Here is a 20,188-nt window from a genome sequence, read left to right as displayed (position 1 = left end):
CTAAAAATGTTGACACCGCTTTTAAAAATAGTGTCACTGTCAAGAAATGGTAACCAGTATTTCAATAAATTGTTACCATTTTTAGAAATAGTGACCATATACTAGAAATGTTGACCACTATTTTTAGAAATAGTGACACCGTTTCCAAAAATAGTGTCACTATTTCTAAAAATAGTACATTGGTTTTAGAAATATTTTTAGAAATAATAACACCGATTCTTAAAATAGTGTAACTATTTCTAGGCATAGTGGCATCGTTTCTAAAAAAGAAAAAAAAACAGACCAATATAATAAGAAAAGAGCATGACTTTTCATTAGTTTTTGTAGAAATATATTATTTTTAAGAAATAATATTTCTTATTAATAAAATTTATTAAGTGTTTTTATTAAAAATTTATTGATAAGAAAGAAAAAAAGAGGGAGGAAGGTGTGACATGAGGGAAAGAAGATAATGGGTGAAGGAGGAGAGAGATGATGGTGATGAGTGAAAGAGGAGAGAGATGATGGTGATAAATGAAAGATGAGAGATAAATGATGGTAATGTGTGAAGAGAGAGATGATGATGATGATAGGTGATAGAGGTTGGAAGAGAGAGAAAATGGGATACAAGGGTTCCACACATAAATGTTTATATACATACATACATACATATATATATATATATATATATATTAAACTTTTGTTCTTTGATTTCAATTCAAACCATTTTCATGAAGCTCTGTAATATATTTATGATATTTCTATCACTTTTATTTATTTGGATTTTGTGAGAATTAGCTAGTTAATGAGAAATTTGTAGTTTGACACACAATTCGAATACTAGCAAATTAGGTCAATTAGAAGACTGAAACATTGGACCAGATCACAAACCCTATTACCGCTTTAAGATCACGCCAAAACTTATATTTTTGTCTTTTCCTTTTCTTTCTTTTTTTTCTTTTTTTTTTATTCTTTTCATTTATCACCTTTTAGGATTAAGGTGTTTAGTCAGCACTTCAAGTTTTGACAGCTGGTAACTATAAGTGCTGAGGTGGATAGAAACAAGATTCTAAAAAACGTTAGGCGCTAGTCAGGTTGCGAACTGGGCCTAACGCCTAGGCGGCTAGGCAAGGAAGAAGATGAGACTCTCTCTTCCTTTCACACCAACCCACGTGGCCACTCTCAAATCTTTTTTATTTAATTTTTTCTTGGTTTCTATCCAATCAAGTTTGGATAGCTAGCATCAAGTTGCTTAATTTTTCAAAAAAAAAAAAATCATAGGTTGTTAGTCCCTAGCATAGAAAGTCTCAATATATTGAGTGCGACAGGGACACATAATCATTGAAAACGAATATGCGATTAGGGTTTGGGAGGTACCATAAAGATGTATTGGTTTTTGGTTTCTCAACGCAGCTTAAGTGCAAGAACGACCTAGCCACCTGCGTGAATTAGCTTTTGAAAACCCTTTTTTTTTTTAAGAAAATTAATGAATAGGGTCTCACAAATTTTATTTTATTTTTTTACCAAAAATACCTAATGAACTTTTATTAATAACAAGGAAAATGTGTGGCATTTTTGTAAATAAGTTGAAGTTTGGGGCATTGCCATTTTTATAAATAAGTTGAACTTTGGTAGCACTTACTATTTCTACATAATATAGGTCAATAGTTTGTTAATCTAAAGAAAATAAACCACCACCTCTTTGTTTTTCTAAACTTCAACTTATTTACTATATTGCACTATTCTAAAAATTCTCGCCTAGCGTCACCTAAGCCCCGCCTAGGCGCTAGGCAGTTGACCACCATCCCGATTAATGCCTAGGCGTTTGAAAATTTAGAAATGGCGCCTAGACCTGCTGAGGCACCAGCCTAGACTACCTAGCTCGCCCAAACACACCTAGACACCCACCTAGGTTGCGACTCACTTACACAGAAAATAGATAACTTTCATTTTGCATTATTTTGTTTAATAAATTGTAAGAAACTTGTTGAATACTAAAATGAACACAAATTATATGTTTGTTCCCCATGTTTTCATTATGTTTCAATACTTCATAATATATATGTCATTCTATTTGTAATTTATGAGTAATTATATATATTTTAAGTATAAACAGACACTTATTTACACGAAATATAATAGATTTACTTAAATCCACCTAGTCCCCCTAAGCGCCCGCCTAGATCCCGCCTAGCCACCTAGGCACTAGGCCCCAGCCCACCGCCCGATTAGTGACTAGCGTCTTTTAGAACCTTGCTACATTGTCATCAAATTCATGTTGGTGTTTACTTGAAAAATTCTACGTGCAAAAACTACAGTAGAGCGAACATGACTTGGGAAATTCTGTGAACAATACTACAATAGAACGAACATGACACTTTTTAACAGCCAGCAACGCTGACTCTGAATAGGATCTAACAACAAATCAATTAATATCCAAACCAACATAAACTTTTGTGATCAACACCAACAAAGCTACCAAAAACATTGAAGTAGACCTAAGATGAGTCGATAACATACTAACACAAAACTAAAACACTTACTACAAGAGACTCATGACTAAACACATTGAGACTGCACTTATTGACAGTAATAAACGAAAATCAAATCTACAACAATCCATGACAAAAGGGAAAAGGAAGACTAGGCGAAAAGGGAAAGTGATTGCCATCGGCTCAAAGCCAAAGCAACAGATCGGCTATCAAATTTGAATTTTAAGACCGTGTGTTTGCCATTTTAGTTGTGATTGAATGAAAGGAGAAAAAAATTATAATCTAAACTACATATCAATAGAACTCCATTTGTCAACCAAAAACCAATGAAAATACAATTTAACCCTTAACACATAATTGAAAAAATGTTAGAAAAGAAAAAAAATGTGACATCCCACATCGCCCAGGGGAGTAATCCTTAAATGTATATTCCCATCCTTACCTAGCACGAGGCCTTTTGGGAGCTCACTGGCTTCGGGTTTCGTAGGAACTCCGAAGTTAAGCGAGAAGGGGGCTAGAGCAATCCTATGATGGGTGACCCACTGGGAAGTTGCTCGTGAGTTCCCAAAAACAAAACCGTGAGGGAATGGTAAGCCCAAAGCGGACAATATCGTGCTACGGTGGTGGAGCGGGCCCGGGAAGTGATCCGCCCCGGACCGGAATGTGACAAAAAATGTGAGCACTAAAGTAGTTTTGCATAAACAAATTTTTACTCTTTTTTTTTTTTTTTGTAAACCTCTCAGCCACATCACTTTATCATCCTCTAAACTAACTCTCTCTCTCTCTCTCTCTCTTCCCCCCCCCCCAAATGTCACCTCCTTTTTTTCCAAATGCCTGCCAATTTCAGTTAAAAAAATTTGACTCCTCTCATAAAAAAATTATAGAACAATATTTGAGAAAAATATAAATAAAAAATTATATTTCTGCAATGTATGCCTTTTGCTACAAATAATTGAAGAAAGATTAGGGAAATTTTATTTGAACCCATGTAACCTTTTTCTACATCCAATTTAAATTTAAATTGTTAATTGTCTATTTTGGCCTATTGTATAATTACTATTAAGTACAAAATGAAATTAATAATAAAAATTTATCAATAAACCCATTAAACCCCACCATCACTTCTTGTTTATCCTACGTTCATTCTAGCTAAAACCCTAATAGGTCTTGTACAGAAAAACAAATTTTTTTATTGATGGATGATGATTTTGAAGTTTTAAATCCTCCATCTAAGGTATGGCTCAATTTATGAATATTTGTTCGTTTGATTTCAATTTTTTTAAAAGTTTAGAAGATGAGTATTTGAGTTTCAATTTTTTCATCAATCCTGAATGGTTTGTTAAACTTTATGCAATTGGAAAATTCTAAGGGAAAACTTCTTACCAATATTCTTAGATTATAAACTTCCTTGCTAGTTGATAAATATAAGGGGATGACTTGTTTGATTTGTTGCTTATGCACATCAGTAGAAATAAAAAAAAGCAAATGTTTGGATTTGGTAGCAGAAAGAACAAAAAAAAAAAAAGCAACCATGGAAATGCTATTGGAAAGAGGAAATTCAATTACAGATGTTATCTTATAAAATGAATGAGTATAAAGATAATTTAACATTTTGAATTGGGTTTGAGAGGGTAGTTTTGGTAATAAATTTGGGTTTACAAAGAGATTAATTCTTTAATAAAAGAAAAACAATATAGGTGAAGAGAGTAAATTGAAAGTAGAAAGAAGTTGATTGGGTTCAAATAAAATTTTCCTAATAATATTACTAGTCAAAGAAATAAAAAAAATTATTTTTAAACAACCAAATATTCCTCCACTCTGGTTGTAAGAAGAAGACCAAAAGTTTCCGATCGCCAAATTACACGCAATCAGCTGCAAATGGCTTCCCACCTATTGAGGCACGCCTCCAGCCACTTCCTCTCCGGCGCCGTCAACCCTGCCCATAGCTTGCTGTCGTCATCGTCCCCGTTGTCTCAGGCAGCTAGGGTTTTCTCCTCCGCTTCCACTCCGATCCGAGCTACCCTCTTCCCCGGCGACGGTATCGGCCCCGAGATTGCCGAGTCCGTCAAACAGGTCAATCTCCGATCTCCATCGCTTCCTTCTTATCAATGTTTCGTTTACGCTCCGTTTCTTTTCCGTCAAGATTGTTTGTATATGTATGTGTTACACAGATACGCACACTGGCTCTGACAAGTCAAATCCACTTTAAATTTAGGGTTTTGAAATCTAGTGAATTTTGTATCTTTCATGGAATGTTAGACTGCGATTAAGATAATATTATTTTTTTTTGCTGATCGAGTATGTATGTATTTGTCGTTTATTCGAAAACGTTTATAGTTGAATGATATGATCTGTTGTGAAGATTTTCAACCCAATTGTCTTTGTTTGTTGATGTGGTTATCCATTTTTGTATATGCGAATTCAGGAGCTAGCTACTCATCGTAAAGATGTGATTACATCAAAGATCGATAATTTAAATGCGAAAGGTTGATAGCAGTGTGTTATTAGTACAATGTCCTAGGTGAATAACCATCGGTGTGCAATGGAATTTGTTTGTATTTTACTTTGTTATGGTTTGAAGGGTTGATGCAGTTTGCAATTTGCACTGGTGCAGGTGTTCAGAGAAGCTGACGTGCCAATTGAATGGGAAGAACATTATGTTGGCACCGAAATAGATCCGAGAACGCAGAGTTTCCTAACATGGGAAAGTTTAGAGTCGGTGCGGAAAAATGGGGTAGGCTTGAAAGGGCCAATGGCCACACCAATTGGGAAAGGTCATCGTTCCTTGAACCTTACTCTCAGGAAAGAACTTAATTTGTATGCAAATGTCAGGCCTTGTTACAGCCTTCCTGGCTACAAAACTCGATATGACAATGTCGATCTTATCACTATTCGTGAAAATACAGAGGGAGAGTATAGTGGACTTGAGCATCAAGTAAGTGTTTAAAGAACAAGCGGATAAATATAGTCAAATATTCTATGTACAAAAGTTTGATTTAGTTCTTTGATTTGGTGGTAGGTGGTAAGAGGTGTTGTTGAGAGCCTTAAGATCATCACCCGTCAGGCAAGCTTGAGGGTTGCTGAGTATGCTTTTCATTATGCTAAGGCCCATGGAAGAGAGAGAGTCTCTGCAATTCACAAAGCAAACATTATGCAGAAAACTGATGGTCTTTTTCTTAAGGTCTGCCAATTGTTCATGCAAAAATTTTATTCTTCTCGATTGTTTTTCTAAGTATGCTCATATCAAAACTGGTTTGGTCTTTGTTTCAGTGTTGTCGTGAGGTTGCAGAGAAGTACCCTGAAATCAAATATGAGGAAGTTGTCATTGATAATTGCTGTATGATGGTATGAATAAATTTCTTGATAAAACTTTTATGGAAAGACTATTTGTGTGCATGTAAAACTTGGTACTTTGTGTCAAATGATGCAACAGTCTTTGATCTAAGGGAGCATTTACGATATGCCTCTCATACTTTTAACAACAATACATTGAGAAATTTTGAAAAATACACATTAAACATGTAGTTTTGGATTTTTCTTTAAAAAAACAAAAGAACAGAACTAAGGCAACACCACACTAACTAATGATAAAACTAAGGCAACACTAACTGAAGGATTTATTTTATGCAGCTTGTGAAGAATCCAGCACTTTTTGATGTGTTAGTGATGCCTAACCTTTATGGTGATATTATAAGTGATCTTTGTGCTGGGTTGATAGGCGGTTTGGGCCTGACGCCAAGGTATGGTGTATATATGCATTTTTTATCACATACTGTAATAAGAATAAAATATCATCTAACGTTGGATGCCTTTCATATGCAGCTGCAATATTGGAGAGGGAGGCATCGCCCTTGCTGAAGCTGTACATGGTTCAGCACCTGATATTGCTGGAAAGGTGAACATTCTTGAACCTTTTGATGTTCAATCTGCTATGTATATAATTTCATTCTCTGCGGGCAAGGAAAGTGCTTATGTGAGGCCAAAGTCTCTTTCTAAGTTTTCTTTAGGGAGAGGCTCATCTCATCTGTCCTATCCCGTAATTGTATATGGTAACTGTAGGTGTAGACCTCCTAAAGAGGATTAACATAGAAAACTGCTTGGTATGGCTCTCGAATGGGAGGAATTGACTATGTTTTCCTTGTTCCAAAAGTTGTATGAAATTGAAGGCTTTTCATCTGTTTCCTTCCGCTTGAGATTCTGTATAGATTTGTTTTTTACACTACCCAGATTCTGAAATTTGTTGCTCATAGTTATATCGCGGTGCACCAGCCGGTAACTTGATAATAAAAGTCATTCTAGTATTCAAATCATTGATTACATTTTACTGTGATTTGTTTCGTTTTTTAATTTGTTCATTACTTAGGAAGCTCTCCCGTAGAAATATCTTTTACCAATATATTTCCGCCCAATTCATTCTTTGGTTGAAATTTTGTAGAATTTGGCAAATCCGACCGCCCTGCTTTTAAGTTCTGTTACAATGCTACGCCATTTGGAGCTCCATGATAAAGCAGATCGGATCCAAAATGCAATCCTCAGCACAATTGCAGAGGGGAAGTTCCGAACCGCTGACCTTGGTGGCTCTTCATCAACTTCTGACTTTACGCAGGCAATCGTCGATCATCTTTGAAAGGATGGGCTAAGTAGGATTTGTAGTCAACAGATTGTTGCGACTCCTTTCGGAGAGCCCTTCCGAAACCTTTTTATTTATTCAGTTTTTTTTTGAAGAGGAATAATATCACTTCGCTTCGATGATCCAGAAGAGATTTGGTCAGTCGAGGAGAGATTTGAAGGGCAAAAGTGGAGAAATTAACATAATCTGGTATCCACATATTCATCTTCGTATACATAAGTTTTGAAATAAACTTATTATGTTCAAGAGGCTTTCTCCCATGCTATTGGTATTCGTTTATTTTGTCAATAATTCATGAAATAATTAGACAATGATATGTCGTTGTAAAGGTGACTGGATGGCTGGCCACTAATCATTATGTTGCTTGTGATTTGCTTCTATAAAGGCAAGTATTATGGAACACAACACACCTAAGGATGAAAGTAAGAAGCTCACGGAAGAGGAAGAGAGAAAAGAGAGGAAGAGGAAAGGGGATAACAGGGAGAGTTATTTTGTACTCTTATTATTCTAAATTTTAATGGAAGCATCACTGCTGCTTCGAGGACGTACTTCAGTCACACTGACTGTAGACAGACTGTAGAGGAACCTTGTAAATTTTGTGTCTTGTTTCTTTTATTCCACTGCATACAATTTCGATTTTACAACACGTTATCAACATGAGAAGCTCTCATGTCAGTGGAAAGTACAATGCCACAAATCCTGTTCACGTCTGTCGTCTGGAATCTTACAGATAAGAAAATCTTTTCATTTCATCTTAAAATCTTTGTACTACTAATTTTCTTGAAGCAAATATATATATGTTGTTGTATGACTGTATATCATCCTTTGCAGAAGCAAAAGAGTATAGACTCAAAATTCGTAGAGAATCTGACAACCATGTAAACAGCCTCGGAACTCCAACTTGCAGACATCGGATTGAAATACTTTCTTCTTCAAAGTTGTTCGTCCGCCCAGTATCTACAATATATCAAATTTTCAAAAAATTCCAACGGTGCGATCATCGCAGATGCCTGAAATACCAAATCAGTTTCCAATTTCCGTAGAAAATTGGACAGGCACCTTATGAGTACCAAAACTCCATTTCGGTAGCTCAGATTGAAATTGTTTCTTCATGAAAGTTGTTCAGTATCCTCTTATCCATATCATACTAAAATTTGAACTAAATCTAACGGTTTGATCTTCTCATAAGTTGCAGACACTCTTGACTCCAAAACTCATAAGAACCGTTTCGACTTTTTCGAAACTCACTGAAGGAGGAACACCAATTGGAACTTATTGTTACTATTACTTCCTGAATAACTAAAAGGACTTAGAATTGTGAAATGCAAATAATAAAATAAAAGGTAAAATGATGGTGCGTTAGACACCATGTGGAAACCAAGAAAAAAAACAAAGGTTTTTTAGATTGTTGCAACATGTGAATGAATAAGAAAAAATAATAATAATAAAGAAGTAAAGGCTTTTGGATGGTGTTGCACCATCTGAAAAGAAAGAAGAAAATATATATGTATTTGTTTATGTAAATGGTGTTGGTTTAAAATCTTTTCACAAGTTCTATTTACTTTAAAGCAATTTATTTATCATGGACGGTTTTACCGCCTACTGCTTTAAGTTTTAATTTATGTGAATGATGTTGAATTAAAACCCTTGTCACAAGCTTTATTTACTTAAATGCAATTTATTTATTATGGTTGGAATTACCGCATATTACTTTAATTTATTTATTGTACTTATCTTTGATACGATGAGCATTTATAGGACCCGAAGTTCCTTGATCAGATCAGAACCTGCAGTTTCTTGATCCTCATCGTATAAAAATGATTGGACCTGAAGTTCCATCATGCAAAAAGATTGGGCATGAAGTCCCTAGATCCTCAAGATCAGGACATAAAGTTCATTGATGAGTACAGTAAGTTTGAAGTGCCGCAATGCCTTAATTGTAATAAAAGTCATAAGAGTCTCAGTCCATAGACTATTAAATAAGGACTAGAAGTTCCTTACGTCCATACTCAAAATGGTTTAGCAGAAGCATTTATTAAGCTGATGAAATTGATTACCCGCACTCTGCTCATGAAAACAAAATTGCCAGTTTTTACATGGGTACATGCTATTTTGCATTATGCAATATTAATTCGGTTGAGACCTATTGCCAACCATCAATACTTTTTAGTACAACTCGTGTTTGGGCACAAACCAAACATTACACATTTACGAGTTTTTGGTTGTGTTATACATGTGCCTGTTATACTGCCACAACGTACTAAAATAAGGCTTCAATACAAACTGGGAATTTATGTTGAATTTGATTCACCATCTATCATTCAACATTTGGAACCCTTAACTGGGGATGGAACCCTTAACTGGGGATATGTTTACCGCGCTATTTGCAGACTATGATTTTGATAAGACAATTTTCCCGCCGTTAGGAGGAGAAAATAACATCGTTTCAGAAGTATGATGAGAAAATATCATTCCAGAATAATGATAAGAAAAGACCGTTCCATAATAACGAAGAGAATTTGTCTTATTTTGATTCACGAAGCAATCAATATAAAAATGAAGTAAGAATAATTGAATGATGCAATGATGTGTCAATCAAATGCCAGATGCATTTAATGATGCAATGAAAGTGATGAAATCACATATACTTGTTGCAAATGTGCCTACATGAATTGATGTTCCTGTTGGACAAAATAATGTGGTAGTAAATTTGTTACACGCCTGAAGCGTGGCAGATCTTTAGACTCAAAAGGTTTAGTCATTTGAAAGAAGAAGAATATGACACTACTAAACTATTGCATTCCCGAAGCATAACTGTTGCATGCCAGAAGCATGACAGTCACCGCATGGATACACATCCCAGAATGGACAATACGCGGACATGGGAATTTTGATGTCTCATGCATGAAACATGATAAACATATAGGTTCCAATGACTCAACTCTTGAAAGTGGAGATTAAAATCCAAGCTCTATAACGCTCAAGAGGAGATTATGATCCACATTCTCTAAATTATGACTATCCTGGAAAAGATAGAGTAATGCCCTTGAAGAGGCAATGGATATCCAAATAAATGAAAAGCTTTTATGCATGTGCATGCACATGAGAATATGGGATCACAGATTGATGATAACCTTGGTTTTTACAAGTAGCTACTAAATTAATCAATGAGCTATATTGATATTGAGTCACGTTCTTTTGTTCGTCGACGAAAGGAAATATTATTTGCCAAAAAAAATGGAGAAAGGCAATTCCATTTGTACTTGTAAGAATGTGGGAAAATGGACCTATATACTTGAATATAATACAAACAACCAAAAGATATTGAACCAAGGAGGTTGCATTGGGCATTTGTATACCTGGTTTGGTACTGAGGTGATTCTGAAAAAAGCTGCTATCAAAAAAAGCTGGGAGCTGTTTTTGTGTTTGGTAAACACTCAGTTTCAGTTTTTTTTCACAGTTTTGGATGAAAAAAAGCCAAAAACAAGAAGCTGCAAAACCTAGCTTTGAAAAACCGGCTTTTTTTCACAACTGTTTTACATAAAAGTTTACTAAACACTCTAATACTGCTTTTTTTTTCTTTTTTCAAAAGCACTTTTACAAAAAAGTTTACCAAACACTCTGCTGCTTTATTTCACAGCTGCTTATTCTCACAGCACAGCAGAAGCAGCTTTTTTTCAAAGCACAGTAATACCAAACCAGCCCGTAATACAGTGAAATACACTCACATGATATGACACAAGATTACTAATTGAAACCTGAAATTATACTCTTGTAAACGAGTTTATATGAATGGAGAATTATATACAAAGGGTTGTGGGTTGCCCACATCATATCTCCACAAGTAAATCCCTCAAGTATACATGGGAGTAAATTGCTCTGTATAAATTCCAAAGGAAAATGTGTTATGAAGTATAGAAAATCCCTGAAGGATTCAAATTACTTGAAGCAAGCCCTGAAGGGTAAAGCATAAAATATGTACTCAATACCAATGGATGGTATAAATTGCCTCAGTGAGTACTATCATTATGATATTGTTGCAACATACTAAAATCTCTTGCAAGAGTCGATGACATTAGATTGGGACTCCTGAAGAGTCTAGAAGGATTATAAAGTGTTGAGAGAAATATTATCTCGAACTGCAGATCGAACAATATGCCAACACGAATCTTATCCATGATGTTTATGATATTAAAGAATCATATGGATTGAAGATTATGAGTTGAATACTTAAATGATGTAGACACTAAGAACGATTATTTATCTTCGAAAGGGTAAACATAAATTGATATTTGGTCCAGAAGTACCACATCTTAGTGAAGTATATGCTTTATTGTATTTGGCACAATACATTGAATGAAATAAAGCTTACATATTAATATCTCCGAGAAATTACAGATATGTGCATACACATGAGTTAAAACAAACAAACAGGATGAAGCCTTCACAAGGGTTGCTCATGTGAAGCCTCAGTACTCAACAATACCCCAGAAAAGGGAGGCACTGGAGATTGATCATGTGGCACCCCAGTACTTGGCAAAACACCAGAAGGGGAAGGCATAAGTTGCTTTTGGAATCTAACAACAAACCTTTGGTGATCACTTTGAATCTGACTTTCAGATTCTTGTAGCTGGTCGAGCTTTCTTTTCATGTTCGTCGAGTAATTATTTGCAAGAACGTGTAACACTATATTCTCGTGCTTGAGCCCATTGATCTCTTATTTAAGACTTGCCACCTCAACCATCAATGATTCAACTTGGTGAGTTCGAGCAAGTAGGCGTTGTCTCATATTGGATACAGAGCCCACACATTGAACACTGTGAGCCAAAGAGTCTTGAACAGCCGACTCATCAAACCGTTTTGAAAGGATTTTGTTATCCTTTAAAGTGAGAAGATTCCTTGCTACCACAGTAACGGTTATGTTATTCTTCATCACAGAGTCCCCAACCATAAGAGAACCATTAGAAGATAAGAAGGACGAGCGCCATATATTATCCTGACGTTGCTCGTCTGTATCACTCCTAAGACTCAAATCTAAGCAAATGCTAGATGGGCAAGCCATTTTCAAAAATGATGAAGGGAAAAGGAGACCAAATAAAATCTCAGAAGTGCAAGAAGGGGAAAATTTCTACAGGCAACAATTTTCTGAGCATACTCTTTAACACAATTGATGTCTCTATAAAAGAAGAGGCAACAAAGCCACTTGCTCAGAGATTGAAGAGGCATTGCTCTCCGAATTTCAAAAGCCAGATTTTCCTAAATAAAGTTCGTTGGCATTTTTCAGACGCAATCTCAACTTTTTTAGATATCGCGTGCAACTTTGTCAAAGATTTCTGACAAAGTTGAAAACGCGTAAATCTTACAATTCTATTTACACCACAGTTGCTGACAAGAGTAAAGGCACGTCACCACTACTTCCTATTAAAAAAATCTCTATATATGTCAACCTTCATTCTGCATAACAAGGTAGACTTGCAAGAATACCTAACTCTTCCTCATCTTCGAGAATGAATCTTCAACAAAGCATCTCAAAATACTCAGTTTTCTTCATCTTCGAGAATACCTTTTTCAAAACCAGTCACACAAGAGCAAGATTATCTTATATCATCAGGGACAAGAGCAAGAGTATCTCATATCATGCAATCTCCCTGTCCTTTCCTTTGTCCTTGTTCTTACCTGGAAAGACAAGGATAAAGAAAGCAATATGTCGGAACCTCCACTCAAACTTTCGGTAAGGAACCGACTGCCTGGAACCTTTCCTGATTGCTTACCTAGAATTGCTCTCAAGTATTCATCTTCAACTGTTGATGGAGCTGGGTCTCAAGTCATCAACACCGCAAAATAATTGGCCCGTTGTTGGCTCTTTACACTAAAGCTGCCACGCATGGATGAGTCACCAAGAAGTGAATGACCATTCAAATGCAAGGTTTGCATTCCACTCCTGCATCAGAGAACAAATACTACAAGAGAAGATGCCAAACCTACACATGGAAAATACCACTTTTGCAAGGGGAACAGATAAGGCAAGTGAAAATGATACATTGAAGCATGTGGAGACAAGCACAACAAAACACGAACTGATTTATCCTCGACGGAGCCGAAGATCACTTGTCATGTGGAGCTGCTCATGGTTCCATTTCATTCAAGGAAAAGTCCCAAGGATTTTGAAGAAATCACAAGTCCAATTCAAGATCAAGTGTCCACCACCCTTGAATCAAATTTAGCTCCAGATAAATGAAGTAAATTCAAACTTTTGAAGGAAATCAGAATACCCTCAAGCCCAGTTCAAGAACAAGCCTATGGAAAGTTAACAACAAGTAAAGCACATCTTTCGACAACTCTTCTCGCTAAGAGACTGAAGTAGAATGATCAATTATCAGCCTAAATGATTTGAAATCAGGGGGAGATACTCATCAAGGGGAGCATCCAAAAACAGATCAAGATTTTAACGAGTTAATCAAAGACTTGTGACCATCCAAGGGGGAGTGTTGTAAAGGTGACTGGATGGCTGGCCACTAATCACTATGTTGCTCGTGATTTGCTTCTATAAAAACAAGTCTTATGGAACACAACACATCTAAGGATGAAAGTAAGAAGTTCACGGAAGAGGAAGAGAGAAAAGAGAGGAATATGAGAGGGGATAATAGAGAGAGTTATTTTGTACTCTTATTATTCTAAATTATAATGGAAGCACCACTGCTGCTCCGAGGACGTACTCCAGTCACACTGACTGTAGAGAAACCTCGTAAATTTTGTGTCTTGTTTCTTTTATTCCACTGCACACACCATCAATTTTACAACAATGTCTTTTTTCCCCTCTCTCCCCTTAAGTTATAGAGAAATGCTAAGGAGACTCTCAATGGACGTTTTTGGCATAATGTTTTATAATGTTAGCATGGTAATTTTGCTAAAAACATAAGATAACGGAAAGTCTAATTTTTTTGAGTCTCCTTAATTTGACCGGCACAACAAGAAAAGAAAAAAAGAATTTTACACTTAATTTATCGTCTATTTATTTTTTATATCCTACACTAGTTTACATTTAATGCAGTGGAAGGTTTGAATACGGGACACAAAGAAAGGGCGATTTTGAATTCAAGACACAGTTGGATATATTCTAACAAATTTTAGATGAATTGGCACTAGGTTAATTGCATTTTACACCACAAGGTTTTTTGGGGTGGGTTTAAATTGCAATATTTTAACCTCTCCGTCAATTTTACCGTCTAATTAGACATTAAGTACTGTTGTGGTATAGACTTAACCAACATTTTAAGCACTCGTGGAATGTCAATTTCAATGTTTAGTGTTTTACTCTTTTAATCATTTTATGGAACTAATAGTTAACAAGTGCTTAAACGTGGGCCAACATATGCCACATCAACAATTAGACAGTGAAATTAAAAGAGAGGTTAAATTACTGCAATTCAGAAACAACATGGTGTAAAAGGCAAAATTAAAACCTTATAACTTATTTTGCAAAGAACATCCAAACTTTTGTGTGTAAAATGCAGTTAAACCATCAATAATCAACTTAGTGTTTGACATAATGTACAAATTATTTAGGCATATTTGACAATTTGCCCCCGAATTTGTATAGAGCTATCAATTTCCTCCTTGAACTTTTATTTTAGCCGATTACCCTCCCCCGAACTTTTATAAATAACCAATTTCCCCACTAATGCTAGATTTTAAAATTTTTCATTAAATTTTTGATCCATTTTGATCATGTGGTCAACACATTACAAATGCATGGGGCCAAAAGAATGGAAAATTGGATGAATTTTTTAAAAAAGTCCAACACTACGAGAGAAATTAGCTATTTTTATAAAATTTTAAGGGGGTAATCGGCTAAATTTAAAGTTTAGGGGGATAGTTGGCTAATTACAAAAGTTCAGGGAAGTAATAGGCTAAAATTAAAGTTCAAGGGTGAAATTGGCAACTCAATACAAGTTCATGAGATAAACCGAAAAATTCCTCAATTGGTGAAGTGAAGTCATGGGTGTGGATGGATGATATCACAAATATTATTGCAATTTTGTGTACTAGTTGTACCTATCAAACTTTGTCTCTTAAATGGTATTGGTATATATATATATATATATATATATATATATTGTGACATCCCGTCCCGAAGATTTTGAAAACATGCGTGTGAAATGACACTTTTACCCCTAGTTCGTTATCGTTACATTATTGGTTGTTTTGTGTGGTGTGGCATGTGTTGGGCCACACACACACACACTGTCACTCTCACTCTCACTGTCTCTCTGTCCCTTTCCCTGTCTTTCCCCCCGAGAACCCCATTCCTTATTCCTTCTGGAAACGTACGGACAAGCCCAAAACCCCTCAAACCTCTACAGATCGAGGAAACCAAGGTCACAGTCGAGATCGTGAAGCTCGTGGGAGTTCAGTCGTACCAATTTCAGGTGAGAACTCCGTCGTTTTCATGTCGATTCGACGATGTCCGTTTTGAGTACTATTCATGCAAAAATAATTTAGCAAGTTTTTGGGATTTTGAAGCTCGTAGGTGACTTGGTGAGGTCCCAGGGAGCCTCGGAGTGCTTCATTGGAAGAGTTTTGACGTCGGAATCACTGCGTTTGAAGTTGACCGGAGTTGGGAGGTTTGGACAGGTATGATCTAGTAGTTTTTTACCCTTAAAAATTGTATGGTCGTGTTCTACTAGTCTTAGGCTTCATTTTGGTGCAAGAATCGTGAAAAATGGTTGAAAAACGAGTGAGAAAACAAGGTTTGCAGGTTTCGCGATTTTCCGGCGCCGGCGACGGCACCGGAGGTTCGCCGGAGAAAGAGATGGAATATTCCGTCAAGTTTGACGGAATATTCCTGACGCCGTTAACGGAATCTGTCAAAACAAACGGAATATTCCTTATGGCGTCAGTTGACGCCGTCAGCGTGCCAGGCACGTGCCTGCGCGTGGCCGGCGCGTGCGGCGGTGAAAATTTTTTCTAAAAATTTGGGTGTGATCCTGAGTTTGTGTAGAGCACATTGGTATATTCATTTGTCCAATTTGAGCAATGTATGAGAAGTTATTACGAGAAGTTGGTTATGTGTTTTAAAATTGACGTTTTTATAGTTGTTTCGCATATAGGTGATACGTACCCCGAGGACGAGCATGGTCACTCGAGGCAGGGGGCTACAACCCTTTCACATACCAGTGAGTGGGCTTTTGGTTTTCCGTATATACCTATATACATTTATTTTCCCAGAAATTGTTTAAAAAGGGTTAATTGTTTTATGCCATGCACCATATTTTTATCGTTTATGCATCATTGCATGCATTAGTAGTGGCATACATATACATATGCATATTTGGTGCTGTGGACACACAGGTAAGTGGTATTCATGTTTATATTCTGTAGTGGTTTGAGATGCTTAGAGAGCTCATAACCTGCACACCCGGTGCTAGTGCTCCCGCCCAGAGTAGGGCACAGTCCTTCACGTGATGTTCACCTCCTGCACCACACGCTCAGCTTGGATCCAAGTTAGGTGCACAGTCCTATCGTACAGACCACTTTAGGTGGTTCCGACTCGTAGGTGACCCGCGATTATTCGCACAGCCTTCACGTGATCGTAGCACTAAAGCGTATATATGTATTACACCCAGGCCTGTCGTACAGACCACTTTAGGTGGTTCCGACTCGTGGGCAGGTTCAGTTATTGAGTTTGAGATTTGAGCTCTATACGCAGCCGTACAGGTCACGTTAGGTGACTCCGGCTGCCAGATTATATGTTATGATTACGATCTATACCTGAGCACTTGCATTTCATTATGAGATTTTGACATGGCATATTCTTGAGCATGGTTGGCATATCTATGCATACGTATATATGTTTATTTTCTGGGAAGTATACAGGTTTTACGGCGAGGGGTTAGAATGTATTTTACTAAAAGCTTTGTTTTTGCCCACTCACGCTTTTGTTTTGCGCCCCTCCAGGTTCTAGTTGCTTAGCAGTTTCGGTGGTTTCCCAGAGGGCTTTCCCGGCATTTCTGACAGACGCTCTCCAGCGTAGGGTCACCTTCGGGTGTACTGTTGTCGCATCTTTTCTTTTGGACTGCTGTAGACTTATTGCTCTGAATTTAGCGTCTCACTTACGCTAGCACTTATTTTCAGTACCTTGTATGCTAGTTTTTAATTATTAGTGCTTTTTATATTACTATCTTATTAGCTTCCGCACGTGCACATGGTTACGTCACCTCCGTGTGACGGCCAGCACGCCCTGATCTCGGTCGGGGTGTGTCATATATTTTTTTTAATGTTAAAGGTTTCTTACTCGAAACTTAATTTAATTTTTTTTTGTCGTAAAGAGCGATAACTTGAACTTAATTATATTCAACATTAAAAGAAGAAATACTACCAAACTAAGCACTATTTGGTACCTAAATTTCACATGAAGGCTTGCAATATAAGAAGAATAAAAACATAATCGGGGATGTTTCATTAGATTGAAAAAATAAAAAAAAAAATTGATTACTTATTTTAGAAGAAAACACAAGATTAAGGAAAAAGTAAAAATAAATAAAAGTCCCAAATAGTGGGAAGAACCGTCTTTCCCTTCCCCCAAATGACCCCACTGCAGCACCAAAGTCACAGCCACTTAGAAACATGCACATTTGGTTCCTTCCCATTACCAATATCCGTGGATCTGATCTGATTTCTCCATCTTTGTAATTGCTACTGTTTCTTAAGCTTCAGCTCTCGCTCTCTCTCGCTGCGATGGTGTCCGAGGGAATTCTGTTGGGGATGGGCAACCCACTGCTCGACATCTCCGCCGTCGTCGACGAGGAGTTCTTGCAAAAGTAAGTCGCATTCTCTCAAACCCCTTTTGTTCTTGTTTTTTTTGCTTTCTTTTGCTCGGGGTTTAGGTCCATGAAGCTTTATGTTACCCACCAGCCGTTTGATCTATTGCCTAGGCGTTTGGGCTTTCTAGCTCAACTGTATGGATGTAGCTTATACTCTACGCTTTGGGTCACTGTACTGTGAGCTAGAAGAACACATAACTGGTGTGGTGGCATTGATTTTATTTGCTTTTTTTGTGTCACAGATATGAACTCAAGCCCAATGATGCGATTCTTGCCGAAGACAAGCACCTGGCCATGAAAGTGATTGAGTTTTCGCCTTTCGAATTTCTACTCTTCTTGCATAAATATGAATCTGTAGAGGTTTTGTGGGTAATTTTTCTTATTCTCCATTTCAAAGAGAGGGATATCAAATTGTATTTTGGTATTGCACGGACACGAAATTATTGAACTTTAAAGTGTGTCACTATCTTAGTTAGATTCAGTGCCTTATTTATCTGAGTGACTACCCAAATAGGATTGTGTTCATATAATTTATCGGTGACAAAATGTAGTTCCATTAATGAAAATTAAGTCCCCACACTTCCGTCTGACTGCGAGACAATGTTTCATGGTTAAACATAGTTTTTACTAGATGAAATCTTGACCAACGTAGATGTTTGTCTCAGGTATGATGAAATGTCTTCCAAGTACAATGTGGAGTACATTGCTGGAGGTAGGGCACTGAATGTGTATTGTCTGGTTTTGAAATAAATATTGTTGTAGATGTGCTAAATTTGTGAATACTACGAGAATAAGTTGAGTTTTAACTTTTGAATTGTGCAGGTGCTACTCAGAATTCCATCCGAGTTGCTCAGGTACTTGATGAATTGCTGGGTTTTTTCTACATTGCTGGGATGGCCAAGTACATCTACATTGCTGGGTTTTTTCTAACTGTATCCCCAGGCTCCATTCAGCTTGTTGCTGAACATGTTGCTGCAAATAACAAGGTATTTGAAATGTTATTTCTTCAAATTGTCGTCTTATTTGCTGCTTTCAGTAGCTATTGCTAAACAGAGTCTTGACTCTTGAAAATTCCCTTTATCTGCAGGTTTTCTCGATGAACCTTTCTGCTCCATTCATGTGCGAGTTTTTCAAGGATGCTCAGGAGAAAGCCTTGCCGTAAGCTTTTCATTTTGTTTTGGGCATAATAATCAAGTAATAAGGACATACTTAAATAGGGCATGCCTTTTTTTATTTATTAAAATGTAGGTATGTGGACTATGTTTTTGGAAACGAGACAGAAGCAAGAACCTTTTCCAAAGTTCATGGCTGGGAGGTAAAATTGCCTATTACAACAAGAGGATTACTGTTAATATATGTTTTTGGAAATCGTTTACATTCATATTGTTAAATTATTTTGACTGGTTGAATCACAGACTGATGATGTCGAGCAAATAGCTCTAAAGATCTCCCAATGGCCCAAAGCATCAGGGACACACAAGAGGATTACTGTTATCACTCAGGGTGCAGATCCCGTAGCTGTTGCTGAGGATGGGAAAGTGAAAACTTTCCCAGTGGAGAAGTTGCCCAAAGAGAAATTGGTAGACACCAATGGAGCAGGTATGTTTTCTGTAACAGTTGGTAGCATGTATCAAAAATTTAATACATTTGGAAACATCTAGTAGCACACTACCAGTTGGAAACGCTCCACTGCGAGTTAATTACTAATCTATAGTGTTGCTTTTTGTCTAGGGGATGCTTTCATTGGAGGTTTTCTCTCTCACTTAGTTCAAGAGAAAGCCATCGAAGACTCTGAAAGCTGGCAACTATGCTGCAAATGTTGTTATCCAGAGGTCTGGCCGCACCTACCCAGAGAAGCCCGATTTCAATTAAGTCATCCATTCCCTTTGTTCTCTACTAAGTGTTGTTTAAATTTTGATTGCTCAGAAGTCTATTTGATTGGCTTGGCAATGTTCTATCTTTGTTTTTGCTTATTTGGAGTCGGATTTGATTTTGCACCGCTTCTTTGAACAAAGGGGTTAAATTGTGTTAGTAGAAATGAAATGTAGTTTTGCAGCTCTGCTTGATGTCTGTCCAGTAGCAGGTTTGAACATCTAATATCGGTCATAGATAGTTCAATCAAATAGTTCAAATAGTTCGAATTGGTTGTGGTGCAACCAATGACATACTAAAACAGTTGATTCTATTCAGTCAACAATTTGCAACGCATCCTTTCTAACTTCTAAGGGAACTTTGATTGTTTGAAGTGGTGCTGCGCGACGGGG

The 20,188-nt window shown here is 36.9% G+C and overlaps 1 protein-coding gene and 1 pseudogene across 2 annotated transcripts; both read left to right on the top strand.

The window, feature by feature from the left end:
* The first annotated feature begins 4,283 nt into the window (after positions 1–4,283).
* LOC137722466 (isocitrate dehydrogenase [NAD] catalytic subunit 5, mitochondrial-like) lies at positions 4,284–7,664 on the top strand. 2 transcript variants are annotated; one of them, XR_011066765.1, is made up of 8 exons: positions 4,284–4,544; positions 5,086–5,406; positions 5,491–5,652; positions 5,742–5,816; positions 6,102–6,211; positions 6,294–6,366; positions 6,907–7,290; positions 7,431–7,664. XR_011066765.1 is itself a non-coding variant. In XM_068461473.1 (7 exons), the coding sequence occupies exons 1-7, from the start codon at positions 4,350–4,352 to the stop codon at positions 7,096–7,098; spliced, it is 1,128 nt and encodes a 375-aa protein (XP_068317574.1). In that variant the 5' UTR covers positions 4,284–4,349; the 3' UTR covers positions 7,099–7,415. The 2 variants fall into 2 exon arrangements, 1 of the variants encoding a protein (XP_068317574.1); XM_068461473.1 differs by lacking the exon at positions 7,431–7,664 and having other exon boundaries at positions 6,907–7,415.
* Positions 7,665–17,708: 10,044 nt separating this feature from the next.
* LOC137723564 (adenosine kinase 2-like) lies at positions 17,709–19,985 on the top strand (annotated as a pseudogene).
* The last annotated feature ends 203 nt before the right edge of the window (positions 19,986–20,188 follow it).

The sequence above is a fragment of the Pyrus communis genome, chromosome 17 (genome assembly GCF_963583255.1).
Source record: "Pyrus communis chromosome 17, drPyrComm1.1, whole genome shotgun sequence".
In the NCBI taxonomy this organism is placed as follows: domain Eukaryota; kingdom Viridiplantae; phylum Streptophyta; class Magnoliopsida; order Rosales; family Rosaceae; genus Pyrus; species Pyrus communis.
Note: the sequence above shows the minus strand (reverse complement) of the source record. Positions and strands in the feature narration are given on the sequence as shown.

Bases quoted from the DNA above. Each gene is read 5' to 3' on its own strand.
- LOC137722466 (XM_068461473.1), top strand. From the start codon at position 4,350: ATGGCTTCCCACCTATTGAGGCACGCCTCCAGCCACTTCCTCTCCGGC. The intron at 4,545-5,085 runs GTCAATCTCCGA...GCACTGGTGCAG, and splicing joins TTGCCGAGTCCGTCAAACAG to GTGTTCAGAGAAGCTGACGT. The intron at 6,367-6,906 runs GTGAACATTCTT...GAAATTTTGTAG, and splicing joins CACCTGATATTGCTGGAAAG to AATTTGGCAAATCCGACCGC.